The sequence below is a fragment of the Homarus americanus genome, unplaced genomic scaffold (assembly GCF_018991925.1).
Source record: "Homarus americanus isolate GMGI-L3 unplaced genomic scaffold, GMGI_Hamer_2.0 scaffold54679, whole genome shotgun sequence".
Lineage (NCBI taxonomy): Eukaryota > Metazoa > Arthropoda > Malacostraca > Decapoda > Nephropidae > Homarus > Homarus americanus.
The window spans coordinates 2,517,484-2,534,229 of NW_024722701.1; the positions used below are offsets into that span (position 1 = coordinate 2,517,484).

Genomic DNA, 16,746 nt, shown 5'->3' on the forward strand with positions numbered 1-16,746 from the left:
TTAATCACTTAAACAACCAATAATTATCAATTAAACACCTTAGAATGCAAAGACAGCATGGTTGATAGTGAAGCTTCCCCTAAGACGACGAGCATTTGATACAGGAACTAAGGAAAGATAGGCGACCCTTGAATCATCACATCTAGACAACGACCAACAAAAATGGTAAGTAATCACAGATATTGTTTATAATTAACGACTATATCAATACACAAGAGGAAAGAGTGTTGAAAGATTAAGGTAAAATGATCTTGAGTGAATATAACCACTAGGAATAACATATTAGAGTAGAAAATGGGAGATGTTCTTTCGCAGCTCCTGAAGTTAACCTCGACACCCTCCCTCCTCTTCCCTTGCTTACAACTATAAAATTTAATTACCGTGAGACCTATATGGTAGAGTGTAGTCCGTTATTTCAACGTTTATTATCTGTGAAACCTCCATATAGCGGACTATACCAGTTAGATTGATGTTCGTTAAATGGATGATTTACTGTATATGATACTTGGTGCCTGGTTCTGACTGTTATATTGCTACCGTGTGTTGATTTTTATGGTAAATTTTTATACCAGTGTTTGTAAAAATAATAGTTTATTAATTAAAGCCATATTCAGATTTTTATAACCTAACCATTATTAATTTAAGATATTTTGAGATTATTTTAACTCCTTCACAGTATTTTTATATTAGCCTTATATGTTCATTGTGATTTTTTTAATAAGTGTGAATTTACTGTGTTGCTTTAATGGATTCATCCTCACTATAATTTCAATAAATATTTACACTAAACCTTGATTATAAATTTCATCTTCAACTACATAAAAGTCGTTGTCTTTTATTTAATGGGGGAAAGTATTTAGAGAATATAGACTGGAAGATATACCGGTATATCAAGAGATTTTGTATGGAGTCTTAAATTAGTGAGTACTGTATAATACTGAGTCAAGATATTGTTACACTGAAGAGTTCTGTTACAGCACTAAGAGAAGACAACTGATTAAAAGGCAAGTCTGTATTACCTCTTGATTATGGCTATAGGAAATAACTCAAGTGTGTATGTAAAAACTCATCTAAATAATTGTTTAGTGTTTAAATGTGATAAGCAGATGTTTCTTATTGTTCAAACAGGAAAGAAAATGTTAATAAATGAATTTTACTTGAGGTCTCTTTTTGACTGATCCCACACACTAGAATGAGAGACCATAACAATACTGATTAACACCAACAAATATGTTAGAACAAATTAATGAGTGTTGCTTCAAGTTTCTCCAACAAATGAACCTGGTGGAAGTGAAGATAAGGAAATGTTGGAAGTGAGGATAGTGAAGATAGAGAAGGAGACAGAGAAGAAATGAGGAAGGAACAGCAGTGAAGTAAGAAATTTTTCATGATATAGTATCGTATTACACAAGTTTAGTTCATCTCATGACATTTATATACTGTACTTTATTTAAACACATTTATTCAAGCAGGTCTAATTGAAATTTACAATAATAATAATAATTATTATTATTCAGTAAAGTTGTCCTACAAGTTTATTTATATATATATATATATATATATATATATATATATATATATATATATATATATATATATATATATATATATATATATATATATATATATATATATATATATATATATATATATATATAAACTATGCAGTTTTACAGTTCAGCATAAATCTAGATAATATAGGTATACAGTGCATGTAGGCAACTTTACCAAGAATAGTTGACTCTTCAATGTAAATTAGTATCAGTACAGTACTGAAGTATAATTTAAAGAAACTCAGCTCATGTGAATCAAACTTCTATCACAATTTCTATATCTATGTATTAATGTAAATATACAGGATTATTAGCTATTCAAAGAGTTAATATTAATTTTAAATGTCTATATATTTTTCCATAATACCCTATGTTGTCATATTTTGTAAGTATAGTCTTGGTGACTATACCGTACTTTGTCACCCAGTTCAGGCTGATCTATATCAGTATAAAATGCTTAGTCTAAGGTTCTGAGTAAAACATGACAACCTATTATTATCAGCTACCTACTCTTAAGCTTTAATGATTGGTCCTTATTTAATCACTCTTGATGAATCTGAATCTCCTCCTGTATGCCTCCCCATTCTTGATAACTTTGATGAAGAGAACATTTTCCCCTTGATCTGATACCTCTTCCTTCAGTCTGAACATGTTTACTTCACTCGCCTGTGCACCGTGAGCATTCTTGGTGTGTTTAGTGCAGGAATATTTACTCGCAAACTCTGCACCGCACGTCCCGCAAAAATACTCTTTCTTTTGGTAATGTTGTCGTACGTGTCTGTCCGTACACGCCTTAGTCTTAAAGGTGCTTCCGCAAATCTCGCACACGAATGGTCTCTCCTCGTAGTGGGCCCTGATGTGAGCATTGTAAGAGGATTTACTTTTAAACTTTGCAAAACAATACTGACATTCATGCTTTACTACTGGAGCAGATACAGTGTCTAGGACCAGATCTTTGCTGTTATCCTTCTCTATTAATTCCACCTTCACTACATTTAAAGGATTTTGCTCAGTAGTTGGAGCGTCTTCAGCTACTACCTCACTGATGGTGGAAACTTCCGGCACAGTTCCGCACTCGATCGTGGCCAAATTCTCAACCTGTAGATGCTCGAAATCTGATATAGCTGCTTGTTCCCACTCTGCATTGGTCACTTGAATTACTATAGTTCCCTGCTCTTCTTCCATACTGGTGCTGAGCTGACACACTGCAGGTAACTTCAGATGACCAGACACAATTATACCACCAGTTTTGCTTTCCTCCCTTTTAACGTCAAGCCGTTCATGAGTAGTCCCTGAAAAGAAAATATATATTAAGTAAAATATATATGAATTCAGAGTAAATTTCCTTTCTCTGCCACCAGATCTGTATTCTCTACATGGAAACAAACATATCTGTGAAAATCTAGAAAATAATCAATAATAACAAGAAGTAAAGTGAAACAAACCTGAATAAAATATGCAGTGAAAATCGTGTTTAGAGATTTAATGATCCATCAATATTGCTGTGTCCAGATCATGTCTACTAAACACAAACAACATCAGAGTGTATGAAACTAGGTTCACAGAATTAGTGTATGCATGTCCATTGGATAAATAAGGTAATATTATTGTTAAAATAGGTCATAATATAGTTTAGGAGAGGTTAGGTTGGAATCTCATGGAATTCATAGTCGTTTATAGTGTTAAAGGGGCCGAATCTCCATAAATAAACTACTTTATGTAATATATCAATACACTTTAATAACCATGGTCCATAAGCGTATATTATAAGTTAATAAAATAATTCTTTAAAAGATATTACAGGATATTACACCACATACTAACAACAAATAGATATCCCTTATGATGATGATTCTATTATAAACTCTATCTAATCTTTACAACACCAGCAGCTACTCAAAGAACTAGTTAAACAATACTTCACTTATATTGATGAAATGATAGAGCAGCAACCAGCGACACACGGTGGGGGAGATGAGGTAAACAAACGAACCAAAAACGACAACAGATCCGGATTTAGAATCGGATTATGGTTCCTTTAGTTTATTTTGGCTTAAAGTATTTTTTGTCAAATTTTAAGCTTATTTTGATATTTAATGAAGCTGTAGTAGTAGATATGTGTGTTATTTATTATATAATTGATATAGTATTTATCGGTTTGTTTATATATTAAGAAATAGAAGGAATTAAAAGATAAATTAAAACGTTGGTTTATTTAAAGGTATTTACTATGAAATACGTGAATGAAGTAAATATCGGTATTGTTAAGTTCTTTATTGTAATGGAAAGCTTAGTTATGTATATATGATGACTAAGGCTACACTATTACAGGAGAAATAACCTGATTTTAGTAATTAATGCTGATTTAAAGGGAGAATCTGGTAGGTTTACTGTAGCCAATCAGAACTCAGTTAAATAAATCTGTGCAGTGTTATTGGCCAATGGGGAGTAGGATGATGACATATGGCAACATTTATATTTAAAGTCCCATTTAAACAGATATTTAGTGTAATAAATCCAACGTTTCAGATAGGAATTATATTTATATATATTTTAAATTAATATTAGCAATAATTCGTTAAATAATACAAACCTTAGAAGTGATAGATAAAAGAGAACCAGTCCATTAGCCCCAGGTTAGGGAAGCTTTATTAACCCACAATGCATCAGTCCACAACAGTAGTCATTGGGTGTCAGAGGGGTGTAGTACTACGTCTCACCGGGGTGTAGTACCACGTAGTGACTAGTGATAATGGTGTGGTGTTGATGGTGATCTGTGAATTTGTTAAAGAGTTGCGGGTGGTGGTTTAGTGAGAAATGCCCGTGGCACGTTCAGTCTCGGCGTCTCAGCTGGCCCGAGGAGAGGGATCCCTTACTAGCCCTCCTGGTACACCTGACGCCCCAGTCCTCCTCCTTAAAGCCCACACACTTGACAGGTACGGTGGGTGACTGTCAGTACTATTAACCCTCCAAGCTTATTTTTTTTACTTGATTTGATCCTCCCAGCTTAATACACCTGAAGATTTGACCCTCACAGCTTATTTTTACTTGAGTTGACCCTCCCTAGTGGTGGTGTAAGTCATTCCCAGGTTGCTTTAATCACTGAGGAATTGTACTTCTTTTATTGTTTGTTGATTATTTTTTATTGTTTTAAATGTTGTGTAGTGTTAGGATATATTTAATTAGGTATGGAGTGAAGCCTGTTGTGTTATATCTGGTGTTGTGGATGTGTGTCCTGTTAATGAGCTTGACTCTTATTGTTTCATGGTAGAATATCATTTTATATACTGTACTGGGTGTATATATAGGTACCTGATTAATTTAGATGAATCAGTTTTAGAAATATCTTCCTGTAGATGTTTGGTTTTCACTTTTAGGTTTTTGCATAACTTGGTGTTGTACAATTTTGTTTTACTGATTTATATTGTTGTAATAAATCCAATTATATGTCTCACTCAAGTCATTTGGTGAAGTATGTTGAGATGGGCGTCACTTTATTTAATTTTTACTGTCTGTGGTCACATTTTATTTATCATGCAATAATTGCCTTGTTCTGTAAGATGTTGTCTACTAGCGGCCACAAATGACAAGCTCATATCTCAACAGGCTCGAGTAAGAAGCAATAGAGGAAGAATTTATACCAGAATATCCAGAAAAAAAATGTTGATATGTTGACCATCTTGCCAAGATTACCAGTACCAACATGTCATTTCTCTCTTCTCCAGTGGTACTGAGGCTTATGTAAAGGTATATACACGAGGAAGACTGAAGCTGTAGTGTTGAGGGTAGATTAGGTTTATACTACAGTAGATGAGAATGTTTTACTACCTTGACTAACATCCACTAGTATTTTAAAGGGGGTGTTGACCACCTTTCTTGAGTTATTGTGTATTTAATATAATTAGAAGTTGACCTTTATAGTATGCACAGCTTATAATGGACCTGGTGACCAACTCTGCTATACTGACTTATCATTTTTCAGAATTGCTTATGCTTACTTTATCATACCAGCACCATGCAGAGATCATAAGATATATATACCTGTATACTGTATAATGTGTATATACAGTATGATGAATTAATGTTTATATTTAATGATGCTTCATATATGCTTCTGCATGGCTGTGTGAGAAGTTTTTAAAATGGACCGTACATTAATGCAATATTTACGGTAGAAACTGAGGTAATACGATATATATACTTCGCTGTGTATATACTTTTAGCTTATATTGTTATGCTAGTGATAAATATAACCTTGATATTTATAGTAGTGTATATAGTTATCTACATCACAATAATGAATGCAGCAATATTGTTAGGTTACCCAGCTTTAGCCTTAAGAGTTATAGACAGTGAAACAGAACTACCATACTACTTTGTACTAATTTTTCTCTATTGTGATATTCTGAGAGTAATGAAACAATACCCGGTACCGTAGTTTTAAAGGGAAAAGTTTGCGGTACTACTTTTTAAGCTATTGGTATGTTGTTTGACCATTATTACAGCTATTCTCATGAGTTCATTCTCACCTTTATCACCCACTGTCCGGGAGCAAACATTCTGTATAGTGTGTCACTTTTTAGGTCCTTGCATGTACTGTATATTAACTAAAACTCTTTTATGAGGTTTCCATATTTGATGTCTTTTGAGGACACCAATAAAGGATTTCTGATGATACCATTTGAATTTATGTAGAATTAAGTGTAAGTTTGTATGTAATATCAATACACTACAGAGATCTTGTTTCTAAATGGTGGTTGTGTGACTCGGTACATCAGTAATTAAACCATTTATGAAACTGACATAAACCAGACTAACTTAACCTAACCTAAAATATAACCCATGATTGTTAAAGTAAGGTAATTTGGGTAAGTTAAATTCTCCTATTGGTTTAATGCCGTAAGCCAGCCAATAGGAGGGACATTAACCCCAAGGCCTCATGTTGATACCAACCAATCAGCATGAACAGTTTGTAATACAGTCATCACACTTATCATGCATCAATCACCCCCGATGGCTCTCATTGGCAAACAGCAGCAAGATATAAAATGTTCAGATGCACAATGAATCACAGAAATATTGTTAAAGGAAAAGACCACAGGAGGAGATATTTACCCTTGTTGATTATCTATTAGTGGACAACATTAGTGGTTTGTGGTCCAGCTGGGGGGGTGTATCTGCTAACTAGTGTGGTCAATAATGCCTGGGTTTACTATGCAGTCCTTATATAATCCTGCACTCACACTTATATGCACAGTATTTATAATTTGAAATGAGGATTCCTTACTTTGTGGGTTTCATATTATATTTCACACTGGCATGCTGGGTAATGATTCATTTTTACTTTAATTGTTTAATTATCACTAAGAGAACATCTGCTACACTTTATTAGTCAACAAATATTTCAACATTATTTTGTAACTTTTCAACTTCATCATTTATTATCTATGTGACCTTAGTAGAAATTAGCAAACCCTTTAGTACCCTGTACAGTACAGTACATTATTCATGTTAAATACAGTACTGTACTGGAATAAGCAGTACAGACTTTTTTGTCATTGAACTTTTACCTGAATGACATTTGAAATATAATTGTGTGCTTTAATTATAATAATATGTACTGTACATAATTATAATGTAATAAGTATTTTTCATAGTATGGATATTTAAGTAATTGTGTTCATTTTCTTCCTTCCAGATTTTCTAAACCATCAACAATGAATGGACACGCAGAGCCTCGTAGGAAGCGACCATTTATGTCTTTCAGGCTGAGCAAAAAGCCTGGGAAATATAAGGAAAGTGGATTGCCACCGAAGGGCGATATCAATCAGATTCCCGGAAGTGTGACGGAGTCCACAATACAGTCGAGCATGATCAGTGAAAATGGTGTGGAGAGCCTGGATGGTGGCAGTGATTCCAGCAGTGCCTCGGTAAAACCAAAGAAAAAGTATCTCACTCGAATGAGTTCGTTTGTGAGTCGGGTAGCTTTCAAGGTGCAAGGGGGCGCCCCAAACGCGCCAGTGGGGGTTCACAGAGGGAAGCTCGAACATAGCAAGACCATCTCGGTGTCCGACCTCCAGAGTCCCAAAGCGGAGGATTATGTCGAGTTTGAGGAGGGGAAGGTACCCGGAGTCATGGGCATCCGTAACCATGGCAACACTTGTTTTATTAATGCAGTGATACAGTGCCTCAATCATACCGACGTTCTTGCCGAGTACTTCGTCTTGGACCAGTATAAACACGACCTGGCCAGATGTAATAAAATCAATTCCAAAAAATATGGCACCAGGGGGGAGATCACAGAACAATTAGCCGTGCTGTTAAAGGCTCTTTGGACTCTAAGATACGTGCCCGATCTGTCCATGAACTTTAAGAACACCGTGGACAAGTTCGAGTCCATTTACCGCGGCTCACAGCAACACGACGCCGCCGAGTTCCTGATGTTCGTGTTGGACAAAGTTCACGAGGATCTCAATACGGCATCCAAGAGGAAGTACAAGAAGATAAAGGTAAGTAAAGATTCACAGTTCCTCAAGAAGCATTAACTTTAAAATATTTGCTCTAGTGTACAATGTGGTGGCGATTAGATAAATATTAATTAGGATGTGACGTCAGTTTCTGTTGTATATAGTTGGTGGTGAATGAGGGTGTGGTTTGGTTCCTGCCGCCCTCCATGAATGAGAAAGATTTTAGCTACAAGAATAAAGAAAAATTATCCATTTAGGCAGTCATCGTCATCATCATCTTCTTCACTAGATAGAAGGCAAAATACTTATGTTTATGCGATTATAATTGAAACTGATAACTTGTTCTTGTGATGCGGGAAGTGATGGATGAACCAGTTAGAGACACTGTGCTGTACTGTGTTGTACTGGGGTCTTGTAACAGAAGGGAAACATCTCTAAAATAAGTGGATAAAAGTGAACAAGACACTCAGGGTTTCCTTTGGTTATGGCCAACTTGTCCAGCAGTGAGGGAGGGCTGAGCTAACTAGAAGATTAAGAAACTCGCCTGAAGATTACTCCTTCAGTGTATTTCACCTGATTAAACACCTTAATCTACCTGGGGGATTAGTTTAAGTTATTAGGTTAATGTTTGAGTGGTTAATCTTTAGGTAGAGATTTTGGGGGAATTAATCTTCAGATGGTTTAAGAGCCATAAATACATGAGGTGTAATGGGTCAGCGAAGAAATCTGGGTTTAGATTTAGCCACTTGGAGACTTGCTTCCAGGGACACAAGTTATCACAGGTGCGAATAACTGTACTCTTAGAATTCCCTCGTGTGGCTGGAGGCGCAGTATTGTGGATGACATCGGTTGTGCTTGAAGTAGAATTTAATTTGTCCCGGGGATTTAAACAGCTCTCAATTTCAATCCCGAATATTTAAAAGTTTACAACGGCTAGTCTGTATGAACATTTATGGATGGCGTTTGGAATGCCTATGTTATTTTATCATACTTTTCAACCTTTGTTTATATGTATATATATATATATTTTTTTCTATTCCTGGAAATTGTCCGTAAAATGTTGATGATGATGACATTCAATATTGCAAGTCAAATTATTTCATTTTTTTTATATAGTTTATAGTAACCTAAAAGTGTTAGTGTTTTGTAAGGGATCTGTGATGTTTTGGGAGTTGTGTGCCTTTACTAGACATGGCTGGTGGTGTGTTCTATTGTACAGTCAACCCTCGCTTTACGCGGTACCCTGCCGAACACGGAATGCTCACTTTCCGCGGTGTGTGTACCCTTTTACGCGGAAAGCGGCGCGAGCAGGGTGCGCACAAGGTCGCCCAGTCATCAAAACATTACCGAGTTCTTCACCCGCCACCCACCACAGCCGGCCCAAGTCAGTGATAGTGAGGATATGGACTTATATGGACATTGAGGGGTTTGACAAAGGGGCCCTGCAAGCCTCTGTGGTGGATAGTGATACAATTGATACAAGTGATACAGGTGAGGGCCAATAATCTGCCCTCTGCCTCGGAACCAATCCCCCATCCCCGTGTGCCCAGCCATCTTTTCTACTAATGTAAGTGTTAAAAAACTTAATATTATTGATATTTCTCTTAATTATTAATTGTGTGTGCATACCATCATAAAATTAAGTTATTTTTACTACAACATAGGTATTGTGTCTGAAAAAGTGGAGTTTGGGGGTCGGCCCGGTCTCTATTTCAATTAATCCCATATGTTATGTTGTTCACTTTATGCGTTTCTCACTTTACGCGGGCCGCCGTGGGTTCAATTGACCGAGTAAAGTGAGGGTTCACTGTAGTCTCAAGGTAACACAGCCAGGAGACATCCATCCTTCTGTATAGTCATTGTGAGGCATTGTTTCCTGTGGCTGACAGTAAGGTCGCGTGGAGAATACGTCGTCTTGTAATCGGCATTAAGAATGAATCGATATATGTCGAGTAATGATGTTTACAAGAAAGAAAAGTTAGAGTGACCGGGCATACAGCGTGTTGGGATGGTAACAGTAATGGATTCTTGACGGTGTTCAGTGAAGTAAGTGGGGTACTTCTTGTCACTAGCCAAGCCTGTAGATGCACCTTCAGTAGTTAACCCTGGCTATATAAACCACAGTCATGCTTATTAGCTCCTGCAATCGTGTGGCCTTGACTGCCTGGCATACAGTATGGTGGCTCATATAATAAGATGTGGTTAATGCTGTTCATTTCTCCCACTCGGACTTTGAAAGATGTTTGGTGAACGAGTCATGTGGTTGGGCGGGCTACCAAATTAGTCACTGATAAGGGTACTGCACACACCAATCACTTAACAGCTAATACCGGTATATGATTTTAAATTTGTTTGCATCTATTATGATATTTTAGGAGCAATGGCTGTAGAACTGTACTTTATAGAATTCTTGGGAGGCATTACAGTACTGTGTGATGGTGCAGTGGCGTGGATGGCCTAAAGGACACTCATTGCAATAATGATTCTGGGTTCATTCAGGCCATGTCCTGTCTCTGATGATATAATGTTTTTATTTGTCATTATATGTAATCACACATCCCCCTGTTCTTACATTCATTCACACACACGGTACCACGTAACTACCATATATTGACGATGTAAACGTAAAGGTGAGTGAAACACTTCATTTTAACCACACATTAGATGAAACATGTGACTGATGGGGCTTAATTTATCTTTATTTCCCTTGGGTGATTTTACTGTATATGACAACTCTCTACTTGATGGCATTTCTCATTTATAATCTGTGTCTGGTTATTGTGGGGTTGATAAAAGTGGAAAAATATAGTTCATTATGAAAGTTGGTGTTTAATAATATACTGTACTGGAAATATCTTTAGTATAGCATGGTGTATTTTATAAAGAGTGAAGTCTTATACAGTGGATCCTAGCTGCCCAGGCACAGATAATAATCAAGAGTATTTCCTGGGCGTTAAAGATGTATCCATTGAGTACAGGACTGCTTGACAGATGCAGAACACTTATTAATCAGGAATGTGGACACCAATTTTTTTCCGTCCCAAATGCCATAAAAGTCTTCTGTAATGAGGACACCAGATATCTTCCTAGTTAAAGTGAGACCCTGACCACTGCTGGTATATTAAAGTGACTTAACAGCTGCTGACCCTGTAATGGATGATAATCACGGGGGGATGGGGGGGATAGACTCGCACTAAATATGACAAAATCTCAGTGTAGTCGTTCACATCCTTGAAGAAATAAGTCACGGTGACCTAATTTTTTCGTTTTGTATTTTATTTTTTAATGTGTTGGCTTAATTATTAATGATCACAAGGATATAAACATCTAATAATACTTAATGTTGTGTCTTATAATTTAGTTACTGTGACTTCTCTCTGTGGGGAAATTATGGGTCACATTAATGCCTCAGCTTCTGTTACATCATCTCCACAGCTTGATCCCTTAATTATGCCTAGAAAACTTTTACTCATTTCTAGGAATCCTTGGTTTAATTTTACATACATCTGTGGTTCTTCAGTAATGTTATAATACAACATACACCCACAGGTAAATTATTGTTTTCAGGTAACTTGTGTTTTCTCTATATCATATTTAAACAAACCACCTCTTTATCCGTTTTGACAATTAATTTACCTGTGACACAATAACAGTGAATTGATAGTTTATAGAAAAATTTTGACAACTGTTTCATCTTATGGGAATTGAAGAACTCACGATGATAACTACATACGTGGACAGAATATAGGTAATTATGACACCTTTAGTTACCATACCACAGCAGTGAGAGGAGCTGGAGGGAATGGCTGTCAATTGATCTTATCTTTGACCATTGCAAGAATATAATCATTCTGTCAGGAGGAAAATATCAAATGGAATTTTATCGTTGATTGATAAAAGAGGCGCCGAGTGGGGAACGAGCATAACAGACACTCAGACACCGTATAAAAGAGGCGCCGAGTGGGGAACGAGCATAACAAACACTCAGACACCGTATAAAAGAGGCGCCGAGTGGGGAATGAGCATAACAGACACTCAGACACCGTATAAAAGAGGCGCCGAGTGGGGAACGAGCATAACAGACACTCAGACACCGTATAAAAGACACATAACAGACACTCAGACACCGTATAAAAGAGGCGCCGAGTGGGGAACGAGCATAACAGACACTCAGACACCTTATGAATTGGTTCTATACACGTGCAAAAAAAAAAAAAACCCTGTGATTCACTATTCTGTATTTGTCAGACCTTGGTTTAGTTCTGTTTCATTGTTTTTTTTTGTAGTCTGTAGAAGTCCTGTTGTGAAATCCAACCATGTTGCATCTCTCGCCTCATTTCTTTATCCATTCTGTCACTCTCTTGAATAACTTTATAGGGACATATTAGACTGAGACCTTTTCTTACATATATACCCTTTCGGACATATTGTATTAGTGATGGAAGAAATTTATTTTAAGCTTGATACAATTAGGTCTTTCAATACACTATACTTTAATACAATATGGTAATTAAATACAGTATACCTCAAGGCACTGTGGTCATTAAAAACCCCCACAGTGTTCCTTGACAGTGTAGCCACGGTATATAACTTGTTTTAGACATGTGGTGCATCATTTAGAGCAGGGGTCACCAAACTACGGCCCGCGGGCCGGATCCCAAGTCCTTCCCCGGCTCGTGGTAGCTCCGCCTACGCTCTGACGTTACCAGAGCTTTCGTTCTGGCTTGCAAGTATTGAACAGAATGATTATGCGGCCCGCGCTCGTCATTCTTTCAGTTATCCGGCCCACTGTGAAAAAAGTTTGGTGACCCCTGATTTAGAGTAACGTCAGCAGGGTGTAACACAAGACGGGATGTGTGAGTCTCGTCGTTAACACAGGAATACGGATGAACTAACTAACGGACACTTTGAGATACCATATCATTGGCTAACCTTGGTAGAGTTGTGATAATGTGTGTGTGTGTGTGTGTAAAGTGTCGAGGGTTGATCAGTGCTTGAGGTAGCTGTCTTGATATTGTTGATGCTGTGTCAGACTTGTTTGTGCATGGCTCTTACCTTGTGCATAATAAACTGTTCTTTTTCTTTTTTTTGGTTCGCCTGAATATTCCTCCCTCCCACCCACCTTATCTTACCCTAATACTATCTGGGGATTAGGTTAGGTTAGCATTAGGGTAGTTAATCTTCAGGTGAAATAAGCTGGTGTCAAATCATCAGGTGAGATTTTTTTTTTTTTACTTCGTTTTACTTATTTAATTATCATTGGTTATTTAAAGTTATAGGTCATATTTTCTTATTACTATTGAGAGGAAAAGTTGAATTTAGTCTTAAGATTTTATGAAGTTACAAAGTTAATAAGATATTCTGTTTATGTCTCCTGATGGGGGTGAGTTTGGGCAGTCAGCAGCCAAGCTAGACAGGATATGTTAGCTAGCTGGAGTTGATGAGTTCACAGCCTGTTTACTCTACCAGCTAACTGTGCAATGTTGTGTTGATAGTTGGCATGTTTGGTGTCCCCGGTCACAGGGTCAAACTGCACACACACACACACACACACACACACATCTTTATTGTCACAACGATAAGAACAAGAGACATAAATTATTGCAGTGATAGATATATGACCTTGACTATTGAAGAGATCACTAAGCCTTGATTATATTGAATAAGTAACATAAGACTTGATTAATTATAGGGCTAAATAAACCTTGATTAAAGCAGCAGTAAATAATTGAAAGTTTTTATTACTCCAGATGTGACCTAGATTATTGCAGTTGATCATAGTTGTTCATTGATCCTTGCAATTGTAACTACTTGGTCTAATCTCATTCCCATGTTAGGTTGATGAGGCCGTGAGTTATATGCCTGCACTGAGAGTCAATGTTTTGTCTTATATTCTCCCAAATTTGTTTAATATTAGGTAGAAATCAAGTTGAAGCTAAGAGTTAATGTAAGAAATCCCTCATGTGACAAAATATTATCTTGGTCAGGTGAGGCAGAGAGGGGAATAAATGCAGTCAAGAAGGTTTCACAAGTGGGTTTAAGACAGCGTTTTGTTTATGGTCTGCTAAGAGTGTTCTAGGCACTGTACTGTGTGTAACTGTCCTCTACTGGTTGCATGTTGTGAGGTCAGGCCGTCATAACTTTGGTACCCATCGTGTGTTTGTAATTAATGATAGTCGAGTGTAATTAGTGTTTTTCTGAATGACAATTATATAACTTGTTTTTATTTAGTATTTTTTTTATTTGTTGTTTGAATATTGATAGGAATTAATACTTATGTTTTATGAATTACCACCATGGGAGGAAAAAATATGTGTTGACGTCAGTGCATTGTATTCAGGGTAGGTAATATTTATAGACAAGTAGATGCAGTGGATAGTAATATAGATAGCAGAGTTTGACGTCACTCTTGACCATATACCTTGGTCGGGTGATAATTCTAACTTATATGGGGGGAAATATTCAAACAAGTACAGGTATAGAGTTTTAGGAGTGGTTAGTTTATTGAGACGTATCGTGTGCTGTATACATATTTATAAGAAGTTTAGGTTTAGTTGAGGTAAAAAGTAGAGGTGTATTAATGGTGTAGGTGGTTGGTGTGGTTTAGTGGGAGGACAGTAAGTGTTGGTGTTTTTGTGTGTGTGTGAGTGAGGGAGGGAGAAGCATCCTTTGTGTAATGTGTATGCGTTCACTTTTTCCCCTCTGTCTTCCGGATGCATTGTAAGTGTGTGTGAGTATTAAAAGGAGGTTTGAGTTGTGTCGTCTCTAACACTATTTTATTGTATATTTTTTGTTGTTGTTACTTAGATATAGACCACCACCACACGGGGTTTTGTTTTTGCGTTGTCAGGTACCTCCTTGGTGTGGCAACTAGAGAGAGAAAACTAGTGTAAGCAGGAATGTTGAGTCCACCCTTAAAGACCATGGTAGTTGAAGCGCAGTAATACAATCAACGTCGTGGCGGCCGTCATCTATGTCTTGTGTACTTGTATGACAATTGCCACCGGTGAAGTCCTCTGTGTAGCGTTGCTTTCGTGGCCGAAGTTATGGCTTTATAAATGATTATAATGCAGTGCAGGTTATCACAGGAGGAACTGGTGGGGAGGGGGGTAGATAACCTAGTGGAAGTACCTGCGAGTTCATCCACCGTATCAAGCATGCACGTCAAGTAGGCCAGGGCAGAGTTAGCCTTGTGTGTTGACTCTGCAACCCCTACTCGTAACCTGTCCTCCCTCAGATAGACTCTTATTTATAGTAAGGGCTGTGGTAACCGACCTGTTCTGGCTATCGTTTTTTTTTTTTTGCTAGAGCCTAAGTCACCTGTCATCTTACTGAGCGGCCAGGTTATATGTGTGTGTGTGTGGTCCATATAACAAATAACACTAATAACAGCAATATATATCACCCTGACCTTATTTAACCCAACCCAACGTGGACTCTCTGGGCTATGTACTGTGCTGATATCAAACAAAACAGAGATGATAGCATCTTCCTATGATATAAAGCGATGATTAGTATACGTTTATTATATTCTTAAAATGAAACTTAAAAACAACCCTGTGTATTAGAACTACAGTAAAAGGTCAAGAGAAACATGGCGTACGGTACAATACAGTACAGCACTTGAGTTTTGAGAATGAACACACGCCTAATTGGCTCTTATTTACAGCATTTAACTTTCTATTCACTCTAAACCAGTCTTCATTATTCCTTGGTTTTTTTGTGCGCATCAACATGCTTAGCCGGGTGCATTTTTAACTCGTAGGAAAAAAAAGAAAAGTTACTATCACCAGCATCCTTCTGTTAATATCACCAGCATCCCTGTAGCAAACAAAAATCTCATGATGTACACAAAAAGGAACTCTTCAAACAAAACTAATTGGCTATGTTCTCTCTACATTAGTTAGGGCACAACATTAACTCAGAATGTTATGTGCTTATGTTGGCTATCTAGTTATGGTAGAGTTTTAATGTAATGTTATTGTTTTTTCGTGTGAGTTTGCTTAGATGCTGTTATTGTTTGGTCTTTTGGTATGTAGTGTTAGCGTATACAACAGTGAGGGATTTGAGCCACCGTGTTTAGTCGTCCGGTCGAGTTTTTGTCTCGTCCCCCTAGCACCAGATGCGTGTCAACATCTGCTCGCGGTCCTACAAAGTTTCATTTTCTCTTACGTAATTACCCAGATAATTGCGAACCGGTTGCCTCCGTGATCTAATTCAGGTTTGTTTAAATTTGATTGGGTTTAGTAAGGTTAGATTAGGTTAGGTTTAGGGTGTTTAATTGTCTGGTGAGATAAACCCGGGTTGGTAAATCTTCATGAGGCACGGGGTGTACTCGGTAATAAAACACGCCAACTATGGGGGTTAAAACTCGTCTGGGTTTAGGCTATAGTGTGCCCGCAAAAAATAGTACTACTAGCATCCACCTGAACTAGTTACGGCTCCTCTATTTGGTGTGTGTGTGTTTGTTTGTGACGTGGCAAACAGACAGACATGAGTACAGGTGTTGATTTACCAGGTAATGAGGGTTAATAATGAGAAGGAAAGAGGTTAACCCGGATGGAAATTATAGGTTAAAGTTTTCCTGGTTAATTTATCTCGTGGTTAATACTCCATTGTGTTATTCGTCTTTGTTTGCCAGCTGTTATTTGTGGGTTAAGAATAATGGTGTTTGTGGTGTGGTTGTTGTAGTGGTAGTGGTGGTAGTAGAAGTGGTGGTGGTGATG

At 37.2% G+C, this 16,746-nt stretch overlaps 2 protein-coding genes across 3 annotated transcripts in view; one reads left to right on the forward strand and one right to left on the reverse strand.

Moving 5' to 3' along the window:
* Positions 1-1,653: 1,653 nt before the first annotated feature.
* LOC121863073 (zinc finger and BTB domain-containing protein 24-like) lies at positions 1,654-3,548 on the reverse strand. Its single transcript, XM_042361571.1, has 2 exons — positions 3,478-3,548; positions 1,654-2,845 (listed from the first exon to the last, which is right to left on the reverse strand). The coding sequence occupies exon 2, from the start codon at positions 2,736-2,738 to the stop codon at positions 2,091-2,093; it is 648 nt and encodes a 215-aa protein (XP_042217505.1). The 5' UTR covers positions 2,739-2,845; positions 3,478-3,548; the 3' UTR covers positions 1,654-2,090.
* Positions 3,549-4,228: 680 nt separating this feature from the next.
* The window catches only part of LOC121863074 (ubiquitin carboxyl-terminal hydrolase 31-like), a 57,054-nt gene continuing 44,536 nt past the window's right edge, over positions 4,229-16,746 (forward strand). The window contains exons 1-3 of one of the 2 annotated variants that reach the window (XM_042361573.1): positions 4,229-4,489; positions 5,160-5,300; positions 7,252-8,062. In XM_042361573.1, the coding sequence (XP_042217507.1) occupies positions 7,271-8,062 (792 nt within the window). In that variant the 5' untranslated portion in view covers positions 4,229-4,489; positions 5,160-5,300; positions 7,252-7,270. The remainder of the gene's footprint in view (positions 4,490-5,159; positions 5,301-7,251; positions 8,063-16,746) is intronic. The other variant, XM_042361572.1, reaches the window with a different exon arrangement.